Genomic DNA, 27770 nt, shown 5'->3' with positions numbered 1-27770 from the left:
GTGGAGCATGGCCCAGACCTGCATCGGGAGAGGGCTTCCTAGGGAGGTGACACCCGTGCTGGGGCCTGAAGCCCGAAGAGGCCAGATGCGGGATCTGCGAGGGGCTGGGCACAGCCCGGATGATGGCCAGAGCTGTTCCAACACCTTCTGGCTCAGTTCCCTCCAGCCTGGACTCTGGGCACCTCTGTGTCCTGTGTCCCCCATCAGAGGAGCCGATCAGAGGAACTGGGAGGTCCAACCATCTCAGTTCAAAGTCCAGCCTTGGGTGGGTTGGCCAAGGGCCAGATCTCCCTCTCACGTGATCTTTATCCTGGGCTTTATCTCAACACAGTGACTTCTGGGTTCCAAGAAAGTGAGGACAGAACCACAGGCTGCTTGAGGCCAACAAACCATAAGCCAGCCCAGATTTCTGGCTGGAGAAAATAACCTGGTCTCCTGATAGGAGCAGCTCTGCCCAAACATGACATGCAGAAAGCCTTGACTATGGTGTGATCGCTCCACTGGGGTGAGTGGATGAGCTATGTGGCTCCTAGGGGCTCTGTCATCTCAAGGCAGACAGCAACTCCTCCAACTTACCACCCTTTCAAGGCGCTCTCTGTCCCTCCTCTCGCTGCTAGGAAATCGTCATCTGTGCAGACAGCACCTGTGGACTGTCTGGGGTACCAGTCTACCCCAAGCCATCTGCATGTTCCTCCAGCTGTACATTTAACCAGAAAAACAAAGTCAAGGGCTGTAGTGGCCCCTCATTTGCTGCTTACCAGCACGGCCCAGAAATACACACGTGGGGAAGTCAGTCACAGATAAATGTAGCGTCTTTGCTGATACGACAGGAGATATTCCATTTCACACCAGCCTTGAAATGACTGTACAGAAGTGCAACAAACACATCCTCCTACCTGAGGCTTGCCGTTCTAGGGACATTTGCAAGGATTGAACAGTCTTTTTACTTCGTTTCTTCACCTCCCCCCATCTCAGATCCATAAAAGAAACTGGCATCCAGGCCCCCCAAAAATGGCTATTTCGAGGCACTAGCCTGCCATATTCTCAGCCAGCCAGCTCCTGAATAAAGTCCCCTCCTTGTCCCAAAACCTCATTTTGGATTTATTGGCCTATTGTGTGGCAAACAGAGAGAGCCTGGACTCTGTAACATATTTAGACCTATTATTGACTGGTCTCTCCAGGATCACTGTATTCTTGTTGCAGTGAAATCAGAGCAAAGCGCCAACACCACCATCTCTCAGATCCTCTCTCTCAGCCTGCTGGGAGAGGCCTGGAGCAGAGGATGGGCAAGGTGGGCTGGGGACCGTGACAGCCATCAGACCCTGTCAGCTAATCCTCTGGACAGGCCACATCTTCTGCAGAAGCAGACGGATCACAGATTTCTCATGCCAGAGCTGGTCTTTATCTGTGGTGTTAAAATAGCTAAAGAAAGAAAGAATGTGAACACTGCCTCCAAGATGGAGTGGGGGCAGGGCAGGGTCCAAGGCCCCGATTGGGGGCTGAACAGCCTCAGGATAAATTTAGAAAATACGGTGAACAGAGGCCTGGATCCACACTGCCCACCCAGCCAAGCTGGCGAGGCCACTCTGCCCCCAACTCCCACCCCATCCACCTCCACCCCCTCCATCCAGGCCAAGGCTCTGGTGGCATGGGACCAAGCTGAGGAGATAATTCAAACAAAACATCTTGCCAATCCAGAAAACCTCTCTACCAAAGTCACAAGAAAGGACAATGTGGTCCTGAGCAACCACTGAGCCCAGCCCTGTGCTCATCACAGAGACATCAGAGCAGGAAGTAGTCCCTCGCCTTTCAAGGCAGTTCAACCCATCCATCCCCAAGAGAAACAGAAACCAGTCTTGTCACATAGCTCACCCCCCACCCACCCCTGGCCCCACTGGGACTTGGGAGGGGCACCTTTGTTTGCTGATAGCCTTATCTGGAGGAAAGGCAAACTTCTCATCTCTTTACAACGGGAAGTACACTTACAAGCCGGGCCATGGTAGTCAGGCTCCTGCGTCCCAGGGGAACTGGGCAAGGAGGGTGCTACTCTCTTCAGAGAGATGTCCCCAGGTCCTTGGGAAACATTTCAGGGTTGTCAGACTAGCGAGAGGCTGATTTAGCTTTTAAACAGATTTACACACACACACACAAAAGGAAGGGAAAGAACTTACAGGTTTTCTAAAGGAAATGCTCTAAGAAGAGGGAGGAGAAAAGTGCTTACTTTCTCTGCATCAGGGAGTATTAACGTCTTCTCATTTTTAACTTGCATTTGCCTCTACAGCCATCTCTGCGCGCACTCAAAACCCAAGGGACTGAGCAGCACAGCGGGCTGGCCCTGGCTCCAGGCCCTCCTGCGGGTCTCACTGAGGACTCTAGCCTGAGAGATGGCTACTCAGTTAGCTCTGAGGAACTGCTCGGAAGAGAAAAGGGAGAGGCCAGTTTATATGTGACTTTTTTTTTTGCTAGAAAACACCTACAGTCAAGCATACATCATGGTAAAAATGTACTGCTAGTCACAAAGAACAGACATCTCAGTAATGATTTTAGGGTTTTTCCATGTATGGGAAGAGATAAGACTCTGGGGTCATTGGAATCCTTCCTGAGATATGCATCTAACTATCTAGGGGCCTGCTTATCCAAAGCACAGAGTGCTTCCTTCTGTTTCCATCCAGATGGTGAGTGACTGTTGTGGGTTATGAGTTAACCCTTGTAGAACTGGGTGGTGAATGACACTTTTCTTTGTTCACACATCTATGATTTTTTTGGTCTGTTTCAGAGTCTCTCACAACTTTTCCTTGTAGAGGCTTGAATTATTAAATCATCCCTTACTTCTTTTTTTTAATATTTATTTTTATTTATTTGGTTGCACCGGGTCTTCGTTGCAGCATGCTGTATCTTTAGTTGGGGCATCTGGGCTCTAGTTCCCTGACAAGGGATCAAACCCAGGCCCCATATATTGGGAGCACTGAGTCTTAGCCACTAGATTACCAGGGAAGTCCCCATCCCCCACTTCTTGAAATCAGTTTGATGAAAAAGCAGAACGCATGAGCTAGACTCATAACACCCGCTTGATCTTATTCACCCATCTTCACAGCAAGCATGCTGGGAGGGACAGTTTGCTTGCTCCCTGATGAAGATTCAAGCAGTGCCACAACTTCTGTGATCACAAATAAGCAATAGAAAGCACCATTGATAACTTTATATCTAAAGTCTCAATGTAGGAATTAAACTTGCCAAGTCCCAGGTAAACATCAAAATTGAACACCTCTCGGGTGAGTTGCTGTTCGTTGTTTGCCTTCTGGAGGGACTGTGGTCAGCTCTCCCTTCTCCCTCACCTCCTCCCACCTCCCCAACCTGTAGTGGGGGCGGGGTACTGCATTGGGGCTTGGAGGTGGGAAGGAGTCAGGCGAAGAAGGATTTCCTGTGTTCTAGGTCTTGCCCTCCCCTCTGCACCCTCCTGCCCTCTCCCCTCCCCCTCTCTGCTGCTGACACTCTGGAGGTTGCCCTGCTGTCCCTCCTGTTCCTATGATGAGGATGGGTGCCCCCAGCTCCTGGTTTCTGCAGGTGAGGTGGGGGACGAACACACACAATTCCCTCCAGAGAAACCTTCTCCTCTCTCCAGCAGCCTCATCTTTTCATCCGGAGGCATGAGGCCAGTTTCAGAGTACTTCCCTTAGCACCTGTGTGTGCTCCAGCACCTCCGTTGGTGTCAGGGCGCCTCACTTGTGTTTTCACATGGGCCCCTCACACCACATGCGTGTGCAGAGAGGCCCGCCTGAGCCTGGGTGCAAAGATGGGGGCTGTGAGGGGGAGAGGGTTCCCAAGAGGGCAGAGTCCCTGGGCTGTTGGCAGATGTTTGCTGAGCAGAGAAACCTCATGTAGCTCATTCTGGGCCTGGTGGAGATGGGCATAAAGGCCCCCATTTCCTCTCCTAGAGGAGTGGCCTTGGGTGCCATGCCCACCCTCGCAGGCCTCAGTGTCCTCATCTGTAACCTGGGCACAACAGGGTTCATAGGTCACAGGGCAGTGTGGGGTGCATGCAGGGGGCTGTCAAGGGCCAGGCTGGTTGTCACAGCAATCTCTGCATCGGCCCTTCAGCTCACCTAGGCACCCCCACCCCATCTGCCACAGACAGGCCACCACTGAGATCTAATTCGGAAATAGCGTTTATTGAGGTGTTCCCACAGGCCTGGCCCTAAGTCCCAGTCGCTGGCACCTCGGGCTCACTCCTCCTTCTCGTCCCCATGGGTGATGATGTAGCACAGGGACTTATAGTCGATGTTCCCTGCCAGGTCCATGGGTGTCAGGGCGAACATTTGCTCCACCTGCGGAGGTGCTGGTCAGAGTGATCTGATGGAGGCCTGTGACCTTCGCCCTGCCCCTGGGGCCATGCACTGCCCCTCAGCTTTTCAGGCGGAGGTTGGAGCAGGAGTGAGGGGTGCGGTGGGTCACAGGGCCCACCCTGCCCACAGAGCCGCCCTCCCTCCGGTGTTGCTAAGATGCTGTTGTTCAGATGTTAGGTTGACTGCGCTCTCACCCCTGGACCTCTGCACACAGAGCTCGTACACCTCCTCTGACTCCAGGTCCTTCACCCTCCAGATTCCAACAGATGCAGCACCTCCTCCAGTAAGCTGGGCTCTAAGCCCACAAGGGCAGTGGGTCACTGAGGCCCCCCCCGCTGGACCCTGTGGGGTGGAGCCCTGTGAAGGGGCCCAGGAGGGATGATTGAAGGAGCCCGGAATCCTCACCTCAGCTGGAGAGAACTTGTCTGCCTGGGTCAGGAGAAGCTGCCTGAACCTGAGGGAATAAGTGGGGAGCAGTGGGGAGAGCCTGGTGGGGCTGGCTGCACGGGCAGGGGATGGAGGCTCTCACAGCCTAGATGGTCAGCTCCCCCCAAAAGCAGAGAGGACCCCAAAGGACAGGTGGCCACCCTCACAAGGGGACCCCCTCCCTCCCTGCTTCTGGCACAGTGCCCCCAGCCACTCACTCCATTGTCCCACTTACTCATCCTTGTTCACCACGCCTTTACCACTGGGGTCAAAGAGGCGGAAGGCGCTCAGGATGGCCTCTTCAGGGTCTGTCCCTGGGAGGCCAAGGGAGCCAGGTGAGCACCCACACCGCCAGCTTCCCAGCCCCACCGAGGAGGAACCCAGAGTGCGGGAGGGAACCTTCCAGATCACAGAGAGCCGGGAGGGTGCCTGATACAAAGTGCTCCTTTGGGCTCAGAGACGCTGGGATCAGCTGTCTTTCTGAAATGCTGGGCTTGGCCAGGAGGCTGGGATTGGGGATTTGGGAGTGAATGCAAAGGCATACTTCCCAGCCCTGAGGCTTGGGGTGATAGGTGCTCATGGAATGCAGAGATGGGCCCCACATCCTCTGGGTGGGCAAGGGCCAGATGGGGTCTGGACTGGCTCTGGGTGGGATTCAGGCCGGGTCCAGGTGGAGTGCACACTTGCTGCCCAGCCAGGGACTCCAGACCTGCCCCTGGCTCACCATTGAGCTTCTCCCCAAACAGTGTGAGGAAGACAGTGAAGTTGATGGGCCCCTTCCCTTCCTGCAGCATGGCATCCAGCTCCTCTTCTGGAACATTCACCTTCCCTGTGGGGGTGTTAGATGGACACAGGGCCCTTGAGTGTCCCTGAGTAGGGCTGGGCTGCCCCTCCCCTATCCTAGCCACCAAGGGTAGAGAACGCTCACTGGGTGGGGGAAGTGAAGTGGAAGGAATGTGTTCTAGGGGTGGGTGGGTGGTGTGAGCCAGGACAGGAGTACAGGCCGGGCCAGGCAGCAGCTCTGAGCCGGGTCCCTGGTGTGAGAGGGGCTGGGCCAGGCAGGAGACGGGTGCCCTCACCGAGCTGGGAGTAGGTCTCTCTAAGGTCCGACTTGCAGATGATGCCGTCACGGTTCTGGTCGATGCAGCTGAAGGCCTGTGAGGTGGAGGGGCCACAGTCTCCAGCGGGAGCAGCCCACACCCCAGGCAAGGCAGGAGGTGAGGGGGTCCTGGGTGCTGGGAGGAGCAAGGACAGGGGCCAAGACCCCTGATCTACGGGGAAGAAGGGATGTACTGGGGGCATGGTCCCCAGATGGGGCCCAGGCTAGTGGGAGTGGGGCACTCACTTCCTTGAACTCCTGGATCTGGGCTTGCTCGAACATGGAAAAGACGTTGGAAGAGCCTCGCTGGGCCTGCTTGGTGGCCGCAGCCTTGCCCCGGGTCCCTGCCTTCCTGCTGGCCTGCAACACCACAGGTGGGGATGGGTCCTCTCCCCAGCTCCCCAAAAACTCCCTGCCATGGACAACCCCAGAACATTCCCAGGAGACCCGGGGCCCAGGGTCCTGCTTCTCTCCCTGGAGACCATCTCTCTGGGCCCAGCACAGGCACAGAAGTACTGGCTCCACACCCCCAGCCCAGAGGACAGCACCTTGGAGGCTGCCGACCTGGAGTCCCCCACTTGCCACTCACCATCCTCTCTCTGCAGCGGCCTGGTTGTCTCCAGGGGCCCACAGCCCCCTTTATGTCTCAGCCTTATCACCTGGAATGCCAAATAAGGACAGGAGGAGAGGATAGGCCCAAACTTGGCAGCCTCTGCTTGGGCTGGGGGAAGACAGGGCCCCTGAGCAGATTCCAGCCACATTCCCAGCGACCTTCAGGCCCCCGACAGACGTGTGACATGCAGTGTCTGCCCGTCTTGGCACTGTGAAATGCACTGCCTCCTGAGAGCAGAGCAGGCTTGCAGCTCTCGCCACTCCAGGGCTGAATGAGGGGCCCCTGTTACCCTCACAAGACTGTCCTTCTGCAGTTCCAGCCCAGGCCACAGGGACAGCTGGGGTGGGGCTGGCCTGAGGCCTCCATTGGGCTTGGGAAGGCAGTCAGAGGCTCTGAGGATGGTCTCTGGTCTGAGACCCCTGCAGGGATTCCCCGAGGTGAGGATATTTGGCCCTGGCCTCTCGACCCTCTGACCAGGGGGTAAAAGGCAGCCCTGAGCTGATGGCTACCCCAACCAGAACTTGCATGTGATGCTGCTGGAGCATGGAGCACTGCCTGGACCCCAAGCATCCCCTGTGACCCCCATGGAAGTGGGTCCCAAAGCCCTTCTTGTGGAGCTCCACTACAGAGTGAGGGGCCTGGGCGTCCTCCACTGTGCCAGAGCAGCAGCCTCTCAGCTGCCTGTGGGCCCAGGGCAGAGAGGGGCTGGGGGGCTGGAGACCTGCCAGAGCAGGAAGAGTGGGCAGTTGGCGGCTCCCCTGAACCCAGAACAGGAGAGGGCCCATGGCTGTCCCTCTGCCCACTGAGGCGAGGATGCAGGGAGGCCAGCCAGGAGATCAGGGTTCTCGTCCATCAGACCCAAGGTCTCTTTTGTGTAACAAGTATCTTTTACACCACTTTTACTCTCCTGAAATGAAATTCATAGGCTATACCTATAACCTACCTCCATAGAGAATTTTAAACAATCAATACAGGGCCCTGAATCACAACATAAAGGACAACTAGAAAATAATTTATGGTAACATGAGATCCAACAGGTGAATGCTGGGACATGAGTACATTAGTACTGATAATGGAGTCATCAAAGGCTTGCACAGACTTCCAATGCATAATTTAGACTTGAGAGAACGAAAAAGATCAGAAGTAATTCCACATGTGGCATACCATAAATTGGGACAGCATCTCAAGGAGGGCATGAAAACTCAAAATCACAACTTTGGGTGAAGTACTGAATGAAACAACATAGTCATTCCAGATTTGCTGGTTTCTCTCATTGAAAAGTGAGTGTAATACACACTACGCATGTGTGCTCAGTCACTTCAGTCGTGTCCGACTGTGTGATCCTATGGACTGTAGACCACCAGGCCCCTCTGTCCACGGGACTCTCCAAGCAAGAAAACTGCAGTGGGTTGCCATGCCCTCCTTCATCGGATCTTCCTGACCCAGGGATTGAACCCATGTCTCCTGCATTGCAGGTGAATTTTTTTAACCACTGAGCCACAGGGGAAGCCCTACTATGTATAAGATAATCAACAAAGACCTACTATATAGCAAAGGGAACTCTACTCAGGATTCTGTAATAACTGAGAGGGGAAAATAATCTGAAAAAGAATGGATATATGCATAACTGAACCACTTTTCTGTATACCTAAAACTAACACAACATTGTAAATCAACGACGTGCTAAGTCTCTTTAGTCATGTCCAACTACTCCAACATAAAATAAAAATTAAATTAAAAAAGATAACAACATCCCAAAACCTGAAAAAAAAGTGAGTGTATGTTGCTGCTACTGCTGCTGCTAAGTCGCTTCAGTCATGTCCGACTATGTGCAAGCCCATAGACGGCAGCCCACCAGGCTCCCCCATCCCTGAGATTCTCCAGGCAAGAACACTGGGGTGGGTTGCCATTTCCTTCTCCAATGCATGAACGTGAAAAGTGAAAGTGAAGTCGCTCAGTTGTGTCCGACCCTCATCGACCCCATGGACTGCAGCCTTCCAAGCTCTTCTGTCCATGGGATTTACCAGGCAAGAGTACTGGAGTGGGGTGCCATTGCCTTCTCTGGAGTGTATGTTAAAATCTTACAAATACATGTTCATATGTAACTGGGTTTGTGTGTAAGAAGGTCTTAGCCCTGAGCCTTGGCTGATGTGAAACAGGCATTTCTTTTAGGAGTAAACTTGAAAGGATCACAGAAATCATGTGACTTCTTTTAAAAAAAATATTTATTTGGCTGCACTGGGTCTTAACTGCAGCCCACAGGATCTTCTGTTGCAGCATGAAAACTTTTAGATGTGGCATGGGGGATCTAGTTCCCAGACCAGGGATGGAACCCGGGCCCCCTTCACTGGGAGTGCGGAGTCTTAGCCACTGGACCACCAGAGAAGTCCCCACGTGACTTCTTGTAATTCTGTCTCCAACATCTTCCATCACTGTCACAACCTAAGTGGCTCCAGGGACTCCCTGCTGAGACCGATCTGCAGCAGGACCAGTCCCCAGAGATCAGCCTTGTTCCCCCTTCTTAGAGTAGCCCCACTCCCTCCAGGATTTCACCTGGAAGCTCTCAGAGACCTCAGAGCTGCTGAGTGATTACAGACAGGTGGAACCACACCCTGAATCCCACAGGCTGGTGGGCAGAGGCCTGGTCAAGTCCAGGACCCCTGACCACACCCCCGCACACCATGCGATGCCATTCCTGTTCCTTCAGCCTTGTGTGTTACTCTTCATAGTCCCCAACATGGCTCACCAGAGAGGATGGCAAATTTCAAGACACACCTTGGCCTGCAGAGTGTCTGTGTGCACAGGATCATGTCTGTATGTATGCTGTCCCACAGTCTCATACACAGAGCTCAAAGAACAGTGGACAAGGTCATGTTCTAAACTTTTAAAACTTTTAATTAAAAAAAAAAAAAAACCCCACACAGTTCCAGGTTGGGCATGGATATGCTGGTGTGGTACATGGAAGTCTGCTAAGAAGAAAGAGGCCTAGCTTGTCCCTTGGGGTGTGTGCTGTGTGCTGCTGGGCTTTCTGAGTGCCCAGGGCCATGGGAGCCAGGGACTCAATCCCAGAGATGTTCCCAGGCCTGTCTGTGGGTGGGGGGACTCCTCCTTTTCCTGGGCCCCTCTGGGCAGAGGCTTTGGGGACTCTGTCTCCTGCATTTCCTGTGAGGGTCCATCCCAGAACAACAGACCACTCAGGGATGGCAGGATGGGAGGGAAAAGGCTGCCATCTCCAGGCCTCGGGGTACCCACAGGCTCTACTGTGGAGCTTGTCCCTTCCATTTCCCGGGCCTGAGTGATCAGCAGCTCCCCGGGGCCCCTGTGGAATCCAGGTCTAGGTCTGGCCAGGTGATGAGGGCTGCCTCCCCATGCAGGCTGAGCTCATGGGGAAGCCAGGCCATAGTAGGGTCCAGAGGGCACCCCCTTCTCAGAGCCAGGGTTGAGCCAGGCTGAAAGCTCCAAGAGACAAGCAGTGCAGAAATGCAACAAAATCCTGAGTGAATAACTCCCTTCTGGGTCCTTGATTCCAGCAAAAAAGGCGAGGTACTTTGAGGGTTCTGCATTCCTGTTCATTTCTGCTCCCGACCCAGTCAGGGCCCTAGGGCTATCTCACCAACTGACCCTGAGAGAAAAAGCCTGCCTGGGCCCTCGGCAACCTCTCCAGAGGCTTTCCCCCATCTTCTGGAGGTGACAGCTGGGATGGGAGGCATCCAAGGTCCTCAGAAGGAGAAGCCTCTCGATTGGGCCAGGTTGGGGGGACTTGTAAGGAGAGTGTCCCCTGGAGCCCAGGTCCAGTAGCCGGCCACAGCTTCCTTCCTGCCTTGCAGCCTTTCTTCTTACTGGCCCAGCATGCAGGCCTTCTTACAGGCCACCGCGGAGATCAAGGCCGCGCCCCGGCCGCTGCCCTCCTCCGACTCAATGAAGGTGATTTCACAGCTGGGCGTCAGCCTGCGCACGATGGCGTGGAACCGCTCCTTGAAGCTGCGTAGAGGGGAAGCTTGGCTGCCGGTACCGCGCTGAATGCACGGCAGGGGGTAAAACAAGGGAACCCTCCTCCTGTGTCTGGGGGCCAAGGGAGTTCGGAGAGTTTAAGAGTTCTCGGGACCTCGGAGAGCTTCCCTCTCTGAGTATCATAGATGGAGACCAACGCCCGGGTTCTCCCCTAAGGATGCAAACTCACAAGGGGCAGGCTGGACCAGGGTTGGACCGGCAGAAGGCCGCGCGGGCTCACCTAGGGTGCAGCTTGTACACGGAGCCGTCCACGCCCACGGTGATGCGCATCACGTCCTCGCTGCGGCTTTCGCGCATCCGGTTGATGACGCCCGCCAGTCCCGCGGCGCACATGTGCGCGGCGCGCGTGGACACGCTCTCGCAGGCTCGGCGCACGATGTCACAGTCAGTGGCCGAGGGTCGCAGCCCTAGAGTGCTCAGGATATTGTAGATCTGCTTGCGGTCACCGGAATCGCTGCGGGGAGGGGATGAGAGGACATTGCGGGAGGGTCTCTTGGTCTGGGACCAGCCGGATCCCCACCGCGGAGGTCTCTGCCCCTTCCCCTGCCCACTTCTCCCAGGCAGAGAGCGTGGGTCTACGAGTCCCGAGGGGAGCGGGTCTGACTCCGCCAGGGACCAGCAGTAATTTGGTCATTACTCGTCTCTCTAAGCCCAGGGTCTCCGCCCTAAAGTGGACAACTGCCGCGCCTCTGGACTGTTGTGTGGATGAAATGAGACTAGGCCCCCGGCGGGTGGGGGAGCCTCAGAGGGGAGGTGTGGTCTCCGTCGATTGTCCTGAGGGAAGTTCCTTCGGGAGCCGGAAGCCACACCCGCCCCCGGTGCCCCATCCCTGGACCTTAGCCGGTGCTGAGCCCCTACGCCCTGCGCCTTGCCCTCAGAGCTCGGCTCCCCGCACACGTCCCAGGACCCCACCGCTACCCTGGGACCCAGATTCGTGTCCCGGCCCCGCCCTCTGCCCCCTGAGCTCCGCCCAGGTCCGGCCCACACTTGGAGCCCCGCCCCCCCGACTTCTGCGTCAGGGTCCTGGAACCTCTGCGTGCACACTGCCGCCCGTACCCTACCCCTATCCCCTGAGCGCCCCGCGTACCTCTCCACCTGAGACACGAAGCGTGTCTCGAAGGCGCCGCGCGTGCGCAGCTGCTCCGAGGCCTCTCCGTGGAAGAGCAGATTCTCGTCCACAAGCTTCAGCAGCACAAGCCGCACCAGCTCGCCCATGTACTTGCCACCGATGAGTTTCTCGTACCTGGGCAGAGGAGGACAGCCGAGTCATTCCCCGCAGGGAGGTCCCCACGAGCAGACGGAGATCGGCCACCGCCCCATCACAGCCAAAAGGAGGCCATGTGGGACGCTGTGACACTGGGTTCAAGCCCATTTCGGCATTAATCCACCTGGGCTTTTGGGGCCTTGGGAGAACGCTCCATGGTGGGGCCACAGTTCAGTCCCTCTAAGACCTTCCTCCCGAAGGACCCTGAGCTGAGCCCACTTCGATCTCCCCGCATTTATGTGATAGGAGCTCTTCTCATCACCCAGAGACAGTTGGGGAAGCTCAGGCTCAGAGGGGCTAGTGGCCAGCCTGGAGCAGGCCTCTGCCCACTTGCTAGGGCTCCTAGGGTCCCTGTGCGCCTAGAATCCACCGAGTTGGCACATCAGCCCTAGAGTCTGTAGGCCTCCAGTGTTTTCCTCTTTTATTGAATACTACCGACCTCCCCGAGGTTTAGGAGAGCCAGAGAAGAAGCTCAGGTGCCTGGTGCAGAGTAGGCAGTTGATAAAGGAAAGCCCTGACAAGCTCTGAACCTGCAACATCCTCCAGGTTACTCCAATTCATTCTGGTAACTTGTTCAGAGCCATACTTTGGGGATCTCTTGATTAAGCCCAGTCAGCCTTGCTGGGGGCTTCTCAGTCTTCCTATGCCAGCGGTCACCTGCTGGAACGGGGGAAGTCCCTGCTCATCTGTCCATAGGCCCTCTTTTTAAAGACTAATCTTGGCATCTCTCATTATGTCCGGTTCACAGAGGGGCACACGTGTCTGAGCTGAAGAAAGAAACGAGCCAGCTTATGAAGAGATTGTCAGTTTGCTTTTCCCCAGAACTGTTTAAAAACAAGCCCATTATCTGCGGGCCGGCCCCATCTGCCGCATGGTCGGGGGAGGGGCGGTCCTTACAGCTGCTGGCCGGGGTTCAGGGAGTTCTCATCCACCACACGGTCGTACTCCAGCAGGAACTCGTCCAGCTCGCCTGAGTCCCCGAAGGCGCCCCACTCGGTGTTGACACACATGCGGCCCTCGTCCCCTTCCACCAGCTCCACGTTCTGCATCTCCTCCATGTAGCAAGCGTTGCAGCCCGTGCCTATGGGAAGTGGCATCGTCGGATCCCACCTGGGATGCCAGCTGTCCTGGGTGCATCGCCCCTGCAGGAAGCCCTGTGTGGCCCTGTCTTCCCAGCTTCTTTGAGCCCTCAACCCTCACCACTCCCTCCATCTCCCTGCAGCAAAGGAAAACCAGCTCTCCCAGGAGCTGGAAGGTCTGGGTTTGCTGTGTGACCTCAGGTAGATAAACCCACCTCCCTGGGTGGTTCTTCTTCCCCAAAAGGGGTTGGTAACACCTACTCCCCCTGTTACCTGGAGTTGAGAGAAGTGAGGGAAAGAATATATGTTAAAGTGCTTTGCCAATTACAGATGGGTGTGGAATGTTATGATTTTGTCTTGTCTGTGCATCCCTCTTGTTTTCTGGCACTTTCTAAACATTTATTTGAACTCTGTCTCAGCTTCTGTTCTTTTTTGAGGGGGGCCACCCAGAGGTCGGGCTTCCCAGGTGGCTCAGTGGTAAAGAATCCATCTGCCAATGCAGGAGATGCAGGAAGTGTGGGTCCAGTTCCTGGGTTGGGAGGATCCCTTGGAAGAGGAAATAGCAACCCACTCCAGTATTTTTGCCTGGAGAATTCCATGGACAGAGGCACCTGGCAGGCTACGGTCCATAGTGTCGCACAACTAAGAGGATGAGCACGCACGCACACACCCAGTGGTGACTGAGGCAGCGTGTGGGCTCTTGGGAGCAGCACACAGGTCACTGAAGGTGGGCCTGGCCATGGAATTTATAATCTGCAGGGTCCCATGCAAAGTGAAAACATGGAGTCCTTTGTTCATAAATTGAGTTTCAAAATAGTGATAGCAGAGCATCAATCTGAACATGACTGCACACCCCTCAAGCTGTGAGGGACAGCCACTCAGTCATACCAACCTCATACCAGCAGTGGAGCTGCCTGGGATCCAGGCCCAGTGATGCTGGGCCTTCCAAGATTTTGTGGGGAAAAAATACAGAAATCCAGACTTTGACGTGATTTCTCCCAATTTTTAGGTGTTGGTAATTATCATAAACATGTGTTTAACCGCAGAGCAGAGACACCAAGACTGTTGCAGGACGAATGTGATCACTGGCTACTCTACCGTCTCTGCTCCAGAGGCAAACCTGAGGCCATCGGCCACAGAGCCCAGGTGGAGGTGTGCTGGGGAACTGACCCAGGCAGTTCTCTCTCCTCTCAGGGACGAGAGAACCAGGGCCCCTGGGGCTTCTGTTTAGGGGTGGACTTAACTTTCAGCTGGAAGGTGAGGGTGGAAGGAAGAAAAGTGAGAAACTAGAGGAGAGGCAGAGTCGACCAGGCTGCCCCTTGGGACATGTTCATACAGTTGCAGAGAGATGGTAAGAACATGAATACAGAACCCCTCAGGGCTGACTCTGAAGGGGCCGTGGAAGCAAACAAACTTAACGCTGCCTTTCTGGGTAACCAGGGCTCAGAGAGTCCAGGGAAATACCCACACGCCTGTGTGTTCACGCATTGCAGTAAACATTGTAAAGGCCTTGGGAACTTCTGGGAAAGCCCCATGGTTGGTGGGAAGTGCCCACTGGGGCCCACATTGTCCCCTTTCCTGGTACCTGCCTTCATTTCCGGCAGGGTGGCCGGCTGCCCTGGGGTGCGGTAAGACTGTCCAGGAAGGGATGACGCCACCCAGGTTTATCCTCTTCCACTTGGACAAATCTGTCCAGGTTGGTCAATTTACCACATGAGGTGATTTAATTAAATCCTGACGGGCCAGGTGGACATGCATGCAGCTGGTGTGCCATCTGAGGCAGTGACTTGTGAGTGTTGAAATGCTTCCTACCAATAAATAGCACGTGCATTTGGGACACCCATGCTGCTCACAAGACCACCCTGGGCTCCAGCACCTTGGGTGGCCGTGACTGGAGCAGAGGCACTGTGTAGCCTGCTGTAGATGAGAAGCCTCAGCTCTGTCTTTGGGTGGCTAGGGCCCCTGGATTGGGCAGGGCGTGCATCCTTACCCACAATCATGCCAACCTCACACCGGCGGTCTTCATAGTAGCAGGAGATCATCGTGGCCACAGTGTCATTCACCATGGCCACCACGTCCATCTCAAAGTCCTGCCAAGAGGTGGAGAGACAGTGGTGACAAGGCTGGTTGGGGGTGGGGGTCTTAGCTTAGTGGGCTCCAAGCCGTTCCAGCCAGGCACAGGAGGCAGAGACCCCTTCCTGAGGGGACACCCAGCAGGCCCTCACTAGCATCCTGGCCTAAGGCGGGGGGAGGAGGGTCCAGGGCAGTCACAGGGGCAGGTGCAGGTGCCACTTACACCTCTCCGCTTGATGGCATCTCGCAGGAGCCCCACAATGTTGTTGCCTTCTGCTCCCGAGGCCTTGAAGCCCTTGGTCCAGTTGAGAAGGATGCCCTGAGGGGAGAGGAGGGTCTCAGTGACTGCTGGATGCTGGGGGTAGGTGTGAAGGTATGGGAACTAATTCGGACCACAGGGATGTGCACCCACTTTATTTATTTATTTTAAACTTTTGGCCACGTGGCTCAGCATGTGAGTTCTTAGTTCCCCGACCAGGAATCAAACCTATGCCTCCTGCATTGGAAGAATGGGATCCTAACCACTGGATCTCCAGAGAAGTACAATGTGCACCCACTTTAAAGCTGAGCAAACAGAGGCTCAAAGCAGCCATATAACTTTGAAAAGTGTTGGAGACAATTCTCTATCTATATCTCAAATTTCTGCAGAGCTAGGTTCCAGCCAGTTTAAGGATGCCTGTATAGTTAAGCCTAGAGTCATCATCCCTGAGTGAGGAGGAGGTCCAGAGGGGAACAGCCAATGTAAGTTCAGGGCTCCCCTCCTGTGTGCAGCTCTTGTGTGTGAAGGTCCCATCCAGCCCCAATGTCCAGTGGGGACTAGGGATTGGAAAACCAACATAAGATGTTGCTCCCACAGCTGCCTCTGCCAGGAGTACTGACTTTGGCTTTCTCTCTGACCCAGAGGTCTCATGTGTTATGTATAATTGTGTGTATGTATGTATGTATAATTCACACACACATGTATATACATTTGTATAATTAATGTGTGTAGATGAGTATGTATCATTTATCTGTGAATGTGTGTGTATATATATATATATATATATATAAAATCACATGCGTATACACATGTAGGTATGATTGACATGTGTAAATATGCAGATGTAATTTACATGTGTATATGTACACATACTTGATGTGTATAATTTACATGTATATATGAATGTATAATTGACATGTGTAGATATATACAAATATATAACTGACCTGCATGTGTATATATGTTTGTATAATATATTTATGTATAAAAATATGCATGTACAACTTATATGTTTATATATGTATATCCAGCATGAGTGCATGCATGTGTGTAATTTAAACACATGCAGTGCATGCATGTATAATTTATGTGCAAACACGTGATTCAAATGCATAACTTATGCACATATATACACATAATTTACATGTGTCTGTGTGTGTGTATAATTTACATATATGTGTGTATGTGTGGAGGCATGAATAACTGACAGGCTAACTTACCTGCCAGAAGGCAGGGTAAAGCTGCAGCCCTGGGACATTGCCACCTCCCCAACAGAAGGTACAGCGTAGTGATGACACGCTGGTGTGTTGGAGCCTGGCTGCCTGAGTTTGAACCTCAGTGCTGCCACTTCCCACTGTGGGCAAGTTGCTATGTCTCAGTTTCCTACTCTGTAATGGGGGTGTTATGCATACCTCATAGGGTTGCAAGGAGGCTTGAGGCAAATAGTAAGAATCAGCTAATATTATGATTATTTCCCAGAGTCTCACAGGAGGTAAGTGATGGAGCTTGTTTGAGTCCAAGGCTCTTTCCCAACGTGGGATGCTGCATTTGAAAGCAGCCCAGGGCAGAGTTCATGGGCCCTTTTCTCTGGGGTGCCTCTCCACCCATCCATCCACCTCCTCCCCTGCCCACCTCACACCTAGCCCCACCTTGTCAATGTCTTCATGCCTCACGGGAAAGGAGAAGGTGAAGCCCAAGGGCAGCTTCTTATGCTTCATCTGATGCTTATCCAGGAAGTCAGAGATGCACTCAGAGATGTAGTCAAAGAGCTGGAAGACAACACCAAGGTGGCCATCAGCTGCAGAAGGCGAGCCTTGTGCCAGGGTGCTTCTCAGCCCTTGCTGAACCATAGGCCCCTGGAAACATGGCCTCTGGACCTGACCTCAGTCCCCTGCTTCTTATCACCACTGCTTTTCGGGACTCAAGCAAGCCCTGTGCACAACCCCCATGCCAGAGTCCCACTGACAGCAGTCCTCAGGACAGGCAATGCCAGGACAATGGGGATGGTCCCCAGCGCAGCTGTGCTCTGCCAGTCTGGCCCTCCCAGCTGGACCCAGCAGCATCCAGCCTCAGACTTTGGACAGAGGTGTATCCCTGGCTATAACTATGGTTTCTAGCTTCAACACCCAAAGTGTTCTTTGCTGCCTCCCAAGTGTCCTGGCCACCCAACTCCTGGACCTGGCAGGACTGGCCACCACCCCACTCACATAGGCCTGTCGACAGAGCTGGGCGTTACTGAATGCCTGCTGATTGATTAAGCTCCCCAGTGGGTTCCAGGCCCAGGGAGGCAGCGACACTATCCTGCTTCCTGGATGCACGCCAGGTCCTGCAGCATTCCAAGGAAATTGGCTCTTAAAACCCTGTGCCTCAAGGAAATTGGCTCTGGCTCCATCCACCTCCCCTAGGGTTCATTCTACTTCTGTGGTCCTTCTTGAGTCCTCCCCATGGGCAGATATTATCATTGCAGTCATGCCCCCTGGCATCTATGTTGGTGGAGGGTGAGGGAATGCCACGTGGGAAGGAAGTAGAATGCATTCATGGACTGTGAGCCTGTTGGACCAGAGTGTTCTCTTGACTGCCCTACCATGTTTCTGACCCTTCTGGGAAACTGGGCAATGGTGCGACTTGCTGGGGCCATGCCCCACGGCCATCCACCTGGGCCTCTCAGCTGCTTCCCTTTCCTGTAGCAGGGCCCCTGAAGTTGGGCCCACAGCCACCTGCCCTTGATGAACAGGTAGGCCCTAACACCAAGCCAAGCTCCAAGATCCTGGATGGTCTTGACCCTGGTCCCTGCACTCCCTCCCCCCGCCCAGCCCCTTGTTCCCTAGCCCAGGGTGCTCACCATCTCAGCAGTACCCGTCATGGCATCCTCGGGGATGGAGTACATCTGGTGCGTGGTCTTCACACTCCACTGTCCCGCCTCGCCTTCTCCCACCTTCACCAGCATCACCCGGAAGTTGGTGCCACCCAGGTCCAGGGAGAGGAAGTCCCCAACTTCTGCAGCCACAGACAGAAGTACATCAGTCTCATGGGCACCGCCTGGCAGGACCCCCGAGACTAGAGAAGAGGAGGTAAAGGCATGGTGGGGGCACCAGAGGGGCCCCTGGTACCGGACCCCAGAGTAAACTGTGGAAAGGGTCAAAGGTGAACTGGGTAAGTCAGCAGGAATTCCTTGCCTTGGACTGAACTCCCCCCAAGCCCAGAGCCCACCCGAAGATCTAGGAAAATGTCCAGACTCAGGATTGGGCTGAGAGTCCCCCAAATGACTATAGGAAACCATTTTTCTACTTGTGAAATGAAAAAAACCAGTTTCTCTGAGGTCAGAATGAGCCTGAAGGCCCCAGGGCTGAGCCAACGGAGCCAAGAGTAAGAACAGGCCAGTGTCTGGGGCCCAGCACGCTGGGGCTGCTAGGGACAGTCAGGGCTGTTAAGAAGGGCCTAGGGAACTTCTCCCTGCTGGAGCTAGGGGACAGCTGCCTCTGGTTGAGGACCTGCTGGCTCCCATGTGGGTTCCATCCCAGCCCTGTCCTGGACCACGGTACCTGAGCCCTCTGGGGTGGAGCGCACATAGGTGGGCAGCATCTTCACACTGGCCTCCTTGTGGGTCTCCAGCCTCAGGCCTCGATCCATCTCCTTCTGCATCCGCCTCATCACCTTCTTCAAGTCCTCCTCCTGCAGCTGGAACTCTGCCAGGATCTGTTCCGCCTGCACAGGGAGGGGTGGAGAGCAGTTGGGTGGGAGAGGAGCTGTGCAGAGTTGGGGAGGGGGAACCTGCGGAGTGAGTATTTCTCACCCACACTGAGGGTCTCCTTTTGTCCCCTCACCCTGAGTCCAGGATGACCCATCATTTCAAACCACTGCAGTTAAAAGCAGTTGGAAAATTAAGACAGTGGAGTTCCAACACCCCTTCTAAACAAATGCAGCCTGGGGGTGGGGGGCAGAGGGCAGATGAGGCACCTGCTTTGTACCCCTGATCCAGGTCAGGGGAAGAGGGAGGTGCTAACCAGGAGAGTGGGTGAGACACAGGCTGGAAGAGCCTGTCTGGAGGGCGATGGGCAGCTGGCCATTATTGTCTAAAAGATCCAATCATTCTACCTCTAGGAGTTTATGCTAAGGGAGTAAATGGGCCAGTGGTGCAAATTTTCATTAAGTGTTAGTCAAGGCACCAGTTGGAGGTGACACCAGTTAGTTAGAGGTGTCTGTTGGACTAAAGCATGGTGTCCACAGCCTGGAAGTTGCTGAGGCCATTAGAGGGAGGAAGGGTCCCTATATATAAAAGATAGATTCAATGTCACCATTCCTGTGAGTATGGACAGCCTGGGCAAGGGTCTCCTCCCACACTCTTTGGAGGAGTGGCCGCTCACTCACCCCTTCGTGGTGGCACGAGGTTGGGTGTAAACACAGTACCCATGCCCATGAATCCCCAGAAAACAGAGACCCTGCTCTGACCTTGCATGTGGACAGTGGTATGGCAGCCCTTCCTTCTTTGCACAATAGCATGTATTCATGCAGAAAAGGCCATTTTTATTACCTGGATATTCGGACCAAAAAAGAAAGGGCAGATACTCGAATAAAAACCATGGATCCACTCTTCAAAAACCTCAGCCTCTTTTGTTGGCAGTTTACCATGTGAGCTTGGGGGTGGAGATGCTCTGAATTCCATAAGGAGACTACACAGCTATTTGCCCCTTCTTCCTCAGTTTTGATAGCCCACATTTTGTTGGGAGACTGGGGGGCAATCACCTTAAAGGAAGACAGCCCCTCACCAGGCTGAGGCAACTTCCCATGATTGGGCTAAGCCAAGCCCAGTTATCCTGTCCTGTTTTTGCTGGTGATTTGGTTTACAGTTGGGCATGTGGTCCAGTTCTGGCCAATGATGGGTGAAGGGAAGCCTGTTTTTAGCAGGAGGAAGGCCCTCTGGGGAAGGTCAGTGCCCTGCCAACTTTGTATACACAACTATATAAGAGTGTGATAACCGGCACTGTAGCAGCTATCCTGAGCCGTGAGGAGACAAGGCTGAAGAGAAAAGGCTATTAGCATATTATAGATGGCAGTGAAGAGAGGCAGAGTGAGCCGAGCCCTGATGACGTCACTGACATGTTGAGTCAGCCCTGGACCCACACACCTCCCTGTGCCGCTTGTGGAAGCAAGCACTCATCACTTAAGGCCATGGTTAGTCAGGTGTTTCATTTCCTGAAGCCCAAAGCATTCTTAATGGGTACAGATCCTTACTTAGGAGCCAGTTTTCTTACCAAGACCCCCTTGTTTAAAACTTAAACCCACAGAAGGTCACACAGGAATGGAGCTGACAAAGTCTACAACAAAGCACAGAGAATCAAACACCAATGTTTGCTAAGCTATTCCGCAGCTCTGGGCATGGGGTGGGGTGCACCTTGCCCCAAGGCTCTTCTCACAGGACACAGCCCTGGAGAGGCCCCCGTGCTCTGTGAAGCCATCCAGTCTGTCCTCAGAGGCCCACGCCTACAGCTTGGACCCCTCTCTCTCTCACACACACACTTCCAAACATAAAACATGCCAAGAAGGAATAGTAACATTAACATTCGCTAAATCCTTGCAGTATGCCAGGCGCTGAGCTGAATATACTACACAAGCTTCCTCACATCCCTGGCACAAGGGGAGGTGTTAGCATCTGCTCACCTTTTAGATGGTAGCCACAGGCAGCCAACACACAGCATGGGTCCAACACCCAAGGCCAGGTACACAAGGGCTGCCTGGCATCTTTCCCCAAACAGGACTGTGCGACATCACCGGCTCTTTTCAAAAGCGATGCTAATCCTGCAGAGGTCCAGCCCTCGGGCCCCTGCTGGGTTTCATCCGGTCTCCTTACTTCATGGCAGTCTGACCCATAGCCGTAAGCCTGGACCCATGAGGGGTTGTGACCCAATGGCTTCACTCTGTGTCCAGACCCATGTGGGCACATGTTTGGAAAGGGGCTGGAAGGTTCCGTGGTTGCAGACCAACACTGCAGGCCACAGACTGACATGGGCCTCCAGCCGACCTCCCCTCTGGCTGTGGGGAGCATCCTCCAAGATGGGTACAAACCCCTTCCTTGAGTGAGTATCTGCAGGCACCACACTTAGTCACCCTGCAACCCTGAGAGGAGGTGCTCCTAACTGCACAGTCCCCTCAACTCTCAAGGCTGTGTGTCCAGGAGGGTATGGGTGGGGTTCAAGTCACAGGGAAGAGGTCTGCCTCAGAGACCCCCTGCGAACATCCCCAGGAGCAGGCGCTGTGCGCCAGATCCTGCCCAGGGTATCGCCTGCTTAATCCCCTGGGACCCAGGCATTTTATTACCCCTACTTCCTTTCCGAGGCCACAGATCTAGAGAGCTCAGAGCTGGCTTTGAACCCGGGTGCTGGCTCTGAGCCCACCTCCCCTCCCCACTCCACTGGGATGCCCAGCCCTTCTCAGAGCCCAGGCTGGGTGTCCATGCACCCTGGCTTAAAGGTCTTGTTGAGCAGCCTAGGGACTGTGGGGAGTTGCCTGAGGAACCCCAAGAAGCCACCTGTCCCCCAGGTCACAGACAGAGCCTGTCCCCCACTCTCACCCCACAGCTGCACCCCTGCTTGTTCACCAAGAGGTCACAGGACACAGCATCAAGGCTCACAGCTACACCCGAATATTGTGTGTGTTGCGGGGTCTCCTGCCTGAGCAACTCTTTTATGCCCCAGGCAGGGCCACTGCCCCCATCTGGCAGTGCCATGGCCCCCAGGATCCCGGCTTCTGGTGTCCCGGCCCTCTGGCTCTCCTGGGTGCTCCCATCTTGGCTGTCCTGGGACTCTCAAGGCAGGTCTCGGGTTGGCAGGTTGGGGAACTGTTTCCCCAGGAATATGTGGCAGCTGGCCCAGGATCATCCTCTGTGTGTACACAGCCATCCAGTGGCTGCAGCTGGACACACATGGGGCTCACACTGCCCTCCAGGGCAATGGATGGGCTCTAAAGCTCACAGGGTGTCCAGCATTTGCCCAGGGGTCCCATGCCCTGGCCCTCTGGGGCCCTCCCAGTGCTATGCTGGGATGGGAGGCACTCTCACACCTTCACCTGTCTCATCCGTCAAAAGGAAGCCCTGCAGCATGTCCTGCCTTCTTTCTTGAGCCAAGGAAGTGGGGTCCCAAAGTGCCGAGTACGGCATAAAGAGGGCAGTTGTACTCAACCAAGTTCCACAGACCCAGCCCCCATCATCTCTGCCCACCAACTTGGCCCTTTCTACTTTGCTTCCAACCTATACATCCAATGGCTTTGTCCAGACCTGTGGCCTTAAGGACTATATGCATGCTGATGGCTGCACACTAGGAGGGGAGGTCCCACAGACCGAGAGGCATGGGTAGGGCTGGGGGAATCCACCTGGTCTTGGCATGTCAGGGTGTCTGTTAGTCAAGGAGAGATTGATGCCAAGGAGCGGTTGGATTTGTGAGGCCAGTGCACAGCGGACAGTCTGGCACTGTCAGCCCAGGAGCAAGTCCCCAAGAAGACACTGTCCACGGAGAAACCCCTCCTAGAGAGGCTGGACAGTGGAGGGATCGGCTGCCACCTAGCTTCTGTGCCTCCTTCCAGGGGGTCCAGCTCCTTCCCCACTTCTGCTGTCCCAGCCGTGGCCCCAGGGACCACTCACCTGGCTTTGCGGTGACCCTTACCAGGTTCAAAGCTGTCTGGGCCCGGCTCCTTGTGGCTTCCATCACCACTTCTCTGAGAGGCCAAGAGGTAGGTTTGGTGGGAGGTGGAGACTCTCCTTCCTGCTGAGGCACAGGGGTGGCCTGTAGCCTGGAAGTCAGGGGCCTACCTGTGCAGGTATGGGCCATGGAGGAAAGAGCTGCCCACTCAGGCTGCCCGGGCCTTCTGCAGAGAGCATTCAGCAGGCAGCTGCTAAGATACTCTGCCTACTGCTACAGGTCAGATAGGGCCAAAAGGGCAAAGGAGGCCTGCGTGGGGTCAGGAGTGACAAGGGCTATGGAGTGGTGGCCCATGCCTGCAGCCCGGGGTGGAGATTTGTTGCCCAGAGTTTCTAGAGAGGGAGCAGAACCAGTCTATGTCCCCTTCAGTCCTTGGACGTCCAGGGTGGACAGTCTTCACGCTTTCCAGGTCAGGAAAGCACATCGAAGAGCTGGCAGGCTGGAAGGGGCTGCTGAGGGCCTGACCCTGTGCCAGATGAAGAACCTGAACCTGGTCTTGGTCTTGAACCACGGGGACCCCTGGCCAATTTTCCCCTGAGGTCTCTACTGCAGTTGGGAGGGGAGAGGCAGGCTGGTGGCAAGGAGGCCTGGCCTGAGGACCTGAGCAAGGAAGACTCCTTGTGAAACTGGGGTGCAGAGGGTGAGAGACCTCCTGAGACTCTCGGCTCCTCTCCTGAGCCCTCAAAGCCCTGCCATTTGCCCAATCAGGCTGGTGGATTGAATGAGGGGTTGGGGGTGTGCCTAAGACATCGTTTGGGTCATTGAGAGCCAGGCTCAGGCCTGGGCTGGGGCAGGGGGAGGGGCTGGAGGTGAGGGTTGATGGTAGTTGGGGGCTGGGGGTGGGGCCAGGAGGTGGGAAGGGGAGGGGTGGGCCAAGTGTCGGGGAGTAGATGGAGGCAGGGCACCACTCTGATGACTGGCCCCACCCTTACCTCAGGGCCATGCCCCCTCCTCCCTGCCCAAGTAGAAAATGCTTGTTTTCATCAAAGGTCTTCAACTGTAAATCATCAAAACCTGCCTCAAAAGGTGGGGAAGGTCATTCTTTGGTTTGGGGTCTGCAAAGTCCAGGCCAGTGCTCACTTTGAGAACCATCCCTCCTCCCCACTCCCAGCTCCCTGCCTGGGAGTGAACTTGTTTAGTGGGACCTGCCTGCAGCTGCCAAGCACTGCTAAAATTAGCAAGAGCTCACAGCGGGCCGGGTGGCTGGATAGAATGCCAGGCTCTCCAGCCAATGGCCAGTGTAGTCATCCCCAAGGAAGCTCTTGACATGATTGATCTCTTTCCCAAAATAGAGCAAAAAGGTCTTCACCAGACCCACATGTGACAGATCACTCTCCCACCAGACCCTGGCTCTGTGCCTCTGTCTTCACAGAGCGGGCAGGACTCATCCCTGGGTTTGGAGTCCCCACACTGGCCTTCTGGACTGGCCAGACCAAGGAGCAGCTGCCCTTCTATTGGTCCAGGCTCACAGCACCTGAGAGGAGGATCAGAATCCCCCAGATCTGTCCTCTGGGAGGCTGGAGAGGACAGGGCTGGGCAGAGGTCAGTGGGTCCCTTTCTGGTTTGCTGGACTTCCGGGGCCCTCTCTGGCTTTCAATTTGACCAGTGAGCATCCTTCCCCAGACCCCTTTCCCGGGCCTCCTCCTTGCACCTGTGAGGGCAGGAAGGAAGGAGGCCAACACCCCCACTTGGCCACACTAGTTAATCCTCCAGAGCCAGACTCTCATGCCTCAGCCAGCTCTCCTGTGCTCCCACCACAGGAGGTGCGCCCTGTCTCGACGCTTCCCTTTCAGGTGAGGCAGTGACACCAGAGGGTCAGCACTGGGCTGGAGTCAAGAGTCATTGTAGCAAGTGACAGACCTGTCCAGGGAAGAGAGGCCAGGAGAGGAAGGACATCAAAGATAATCGCTCCGAGGGATGCCCAGGACAGAGTTGTCAGTATCGCAAGGGTTGTCCTAGGATGTTGGATGAATGTGGTCTCTGCTTAGACTTTCTCAAAAATAAAAACAACAGAGCTACCCAGCAATGGGCCAGGATGTCTCAGCAGATAGTGAGCTCCTGACTTGATGGGAGAGAGAGATGTGGGCTATTAGAGAGAAGGAGCTGAAGGACTTCTATGTCCTAGTCAGTGTCCTCATCCTTTGGTTGCTCAAGGAGCTGATTGATAGGCATGGTTTAATTTTCTTTTTAATTTATCTCTAGGAAATAATCTAGCAAATTCAGTGATGGATATTCCAGGTTACTCTTTATAGGATCAAAAATGAGACATAATCCACACATCCAACTTTAGGAAAGTGGTTAAATAACCTATGCTACATTTATATGCAAAATGATAAGATCGATCTGCCTCTGTTGGCATGGAAAGATGTTAATGACATTTTGTTTAAAAAGAATGTGGGACTTCCCTGGTGGTCCAGTGGCTAAGACGCCATGCTCCCTATGCGGGGGGCCTGGGTTTGATCCCTTACCATCGAACTAGATCCCATATGCCACAGCTAAGAGTCCTAATGCTACAGTGAAGATCAAGGATCCTATATGCCCCAGCTAAGACCCAGCAAGGCCAAATAAATAATTTTTTTTTTTAAGAGAGAACACGGTGGCTACCCTCTGAAAGCTCCTCCAATGAGCCTCACATCTGGCATTCAAGCCGCTGTGTAGGCTCCACCCGTGCTGAATAGGTCTAGCCTATGTAACTAAAAAGCTATTGCAGAAATGATGGACTGTGAAATGTGAGGCTAGGCCATCAAAGACAATGAAGCTTCTGCTTTTCTCTATTGGTTTCTTCACTCTATGGGAAGCCAGCAGCAGGTCATGAGGACACTCAGGTTCTATCAGGAGGTAGATAGTTTTTCTACTGAGAAAAACTGAGGCCACCTGCTAATGGGCATCTCCAACTTGCCAGGCAGGTGAGTGAACCACCTTGGGAGCAGATCCCACAGCCCCAGTTGAGCCTTCAGATGATGCAGCCCCAGGCAACATCCTGACTGCAACCTCAGGAGACATGCTGAGCCAGAACCTCCCAGCTGAACCACTCCTGGATTCCTGGCCCACAGAAATGGAGTGAGGTAAAGTTTTGTTGTTTCAAGCCACCAAGTGTTGAGGTAATTTTTTACATAGGAATAGATGACAAATACAGAGGAGAAACAGTTTAAAAATATAACACAATCCATTTTTCTTATATATATATATATATATATATATATATTTAAATCTCTCTCTTTTTTTTGGCCACATCACACAGCATGCGGATCCTAATTCCCCAGCCAGGGATTGAATCTGTGCCTCCTGCAGTGGAGGCTTGGAGGCTTAACCACTGGATCATCAGGGAAGACCCTGTCATATATAAGTATATGTGATATACACATGGGAGGAAATATAGAAAAATAGTAATAGTAGTTACCATGATCATGGAAATATGAGTGACTTTATTTTCCTCTTTGCTTATCTATATGTCCTGTGTTTTCTGCAATGGATTTGTACTAATGAAGTAGTATTTAAAAATCAAATTAAAAACAAAAAGGTTGGGCCTTATCTGCTATCTTTGCACAGAGGCTCTGAGGCCCAGCCTCTGAAGGAATGAGGCTCAAAGTTAAATGGGTCAAATTACCAGACTCCATATTCCATGGGAAAGAAAGTGAGGCTGGAAGCTGGAGAATCCCGCCTGCAAGCCCCTTCCCCACTGGCCTGCCAGCCCTCCACACCAGCTGGGCAACAGCGTGGGTACTCCCTGACCTGGTACAACAGGGCCTGAAGGTCAGTATGGTGTTGCAAGTGTTCGATCACAGCACGGTCGACTGGAGGCTGGCTGCACCCTTGTGTAAGGGCAGTCCAGGGGCCTGGTGATGAGAGGGTATCAGGTAGTGTGGCCGTGTCAGGGACAGAGAAAGGGGGAGATGAGCCAAGAGACAGCAGAGTGGGCTGGGGCCCCAGTAACCACCGCTGGGGAGTACCCAGTGCCTTCCGCAGGCCGGCTGCTGTGCTAGATGCTTACGTGGATCACAACTGGCCGCCAAGTTCAGGGCAGTCATTTTAAATGTGGGGACGCTGGGGCCCCTGTGAGTGAAGGGATTTCTGATACACAGCAGCCATCAGTGACTTAGCCAGGATTCACCCCCAGCTCAGCCTGACTCCGGGTGTGCTGGAAGATTAGTCTGACTAGATGGGGAGGGTCCCTCCAGGGTCAAGCACATGCTGGGAGTCCGGAAGTAGCTCTGGAGCTGCTTCCATGATGGAGATGTTCAGAGACCTCAGCTTCAGCCAGGGGAGGTAGGGAGGAGTGAGGGGGTGATGGGGCGGGGGGATCCGCAGGGGCCACAGAGGTCTGTCCAGCACAGTGCTTGCCTCTGACAGCAGGTGGACCTGGAGGCCTGGGGCCAGATGTTGGGGTGAAACCTAAAGGCTGGGGCCACGGGAGGGATGGGGGCAGAGAGTGGGTGAGGAACAGGGTGTGTCCTGCACATCAGCCAGCTGCAGGATCGTTCAGGACCCAAAGGAGGCAGGATAATGCTGGCGTAACATGGGAGCAAACACAATTCTGCTCTGTAGATCCATTTCCTGTTTGGTATTGGTTACAGCAATTAAACCTGCCCTAATTAACACTCAGAATGAAAGAACCAATGACCCGAACAGAGCTTCGGAAGGGATTGAATCACACATTTATTTAAGATTTATTGAACGTCTAATTTGTCTGAGGTTATGAAAATGACTAGTTTTTAGTTCTCAAGGACCTTACACTCTGGCAGAAGAGACAAGCAAATAGCAGATGCTAACTGATACTGGCAGAGCTGCAGAGTCTTGAGGGAACATGAGAGAGACTGGGAGGGTTCTCTGGAGAACAGGGTTTTTCAGGACTTCTTCCTGCAGCCCTTGATGTAAGAGCAGGAAATGGCCAGCAGAGAAGCACATTCTAGAT

General features: G+C 54.1%; 2 protein-coding genes across 3 annotated transcripts in view; both read right to left on the bottom strand.

The window, feature by feature from the left end:
* Nucleotides 1-4148: 4148 nt before the first annotated feature.
* On the bottom strand, nucleotides 4149-6483 carry MYL7 (myosin light chain 7). Its single transcript, XM_002686892.6, has 7 exons — nucleotides 6458-6483; nucleotides 6115-6228; nucleotides 5849-5924; nucleotides 5494-5598; nucleotides 5005-5083; nucleotides 4749-4797; nucleotides 4149-4325 (listed from the first exon to the last, which is right to left on the bottom strand). The coding sequence occupies exons 1-7, from the start codon at nucleotides 6458-6460 to the stop codon at nucleotides 4224-4226; spliced, it is 528 nt and encodes a 175-aa protein (XP_002686938.2). The 5' UTR covers nucleotides 6461-6483; the 3' UTR covers nucleotides 4149-4223.
* A 2867-nt stretch (nucleotides 6484-9350) lies between these two features.
* GCK (glucokinase) overlaps nucleotides 9351-27770 on the bottom strand; it is a 36216-nt gene continuing 17796 nt past the window's right edge. Inside the window, 9 exon segments of one of the 2 annotated variants that reach the window (NM_001102302.1) lie at nucleotides 9351-10462; nucleotides 10713-10946; nucleotides 11580-11735; nucleotides 12654-12837; nucleotides 14826-14925; nucleotides 15132-15227; nucleotides 16817-16936; nucleotides 18010-18164; nucleotides 18710-18872. In NM_001102302.1, coding sequence (NP_001095772.1) covers nucleotides 10318-10462; nucleotides 10713-10946; nucleotides 11580-11735; nucleotides 12654-12837; nucleotides 14826-14925; nucleotides 15132-15227; nucleotides 16817-16936; nucleotides 18010-18164; nucleotides 18710-18872 — 1353 coding nt within the window. In that variant the 3' untranslated portion in view covers nucleotides 9351-10317. 2 annotated transcript variants of the gene reach the window in all.

Source organism: Bos taurus, chromosome 4 (genome assembly GCF_002263795.3).
Source record: "Bos taurus isolate L1 Dominette 01449 registration number 42190680 breed Hereford chromosome 4, ARS-UCD2.0, whole genome shotgun sequence".
NCBI lineage: Eukaryota > Metazoa > Chordata > Mammalia > Artiodactyla > Bovidae > Bos > Bos taurus.
The sequence above is the reverse complement of the archived record's forward strand: the minus strand, read 5'-3'. Positions and strand labels throughout refer to the sequence as shown.

Bases quoted from the DNA above. Each gene is read 5' to 3' on its own strand.
- MYL7 (XM_002686892.6), bottom strand. The intron at 5,599-5,848 runs GTGAGGGCACCC...ACACCCCCACAG, and splicing joins AGAGACCTACTCCCAGCTCG to GGAAGGTGAATGTTCCAGAA. The intron at 4,326-4,748 runs GTGAGGATTCCG...GCACCTCCGCAG, and splicing joins ACAAGTTCTCTCCAGCTGAG to GTGGAGCAAATGTTCGCCCT.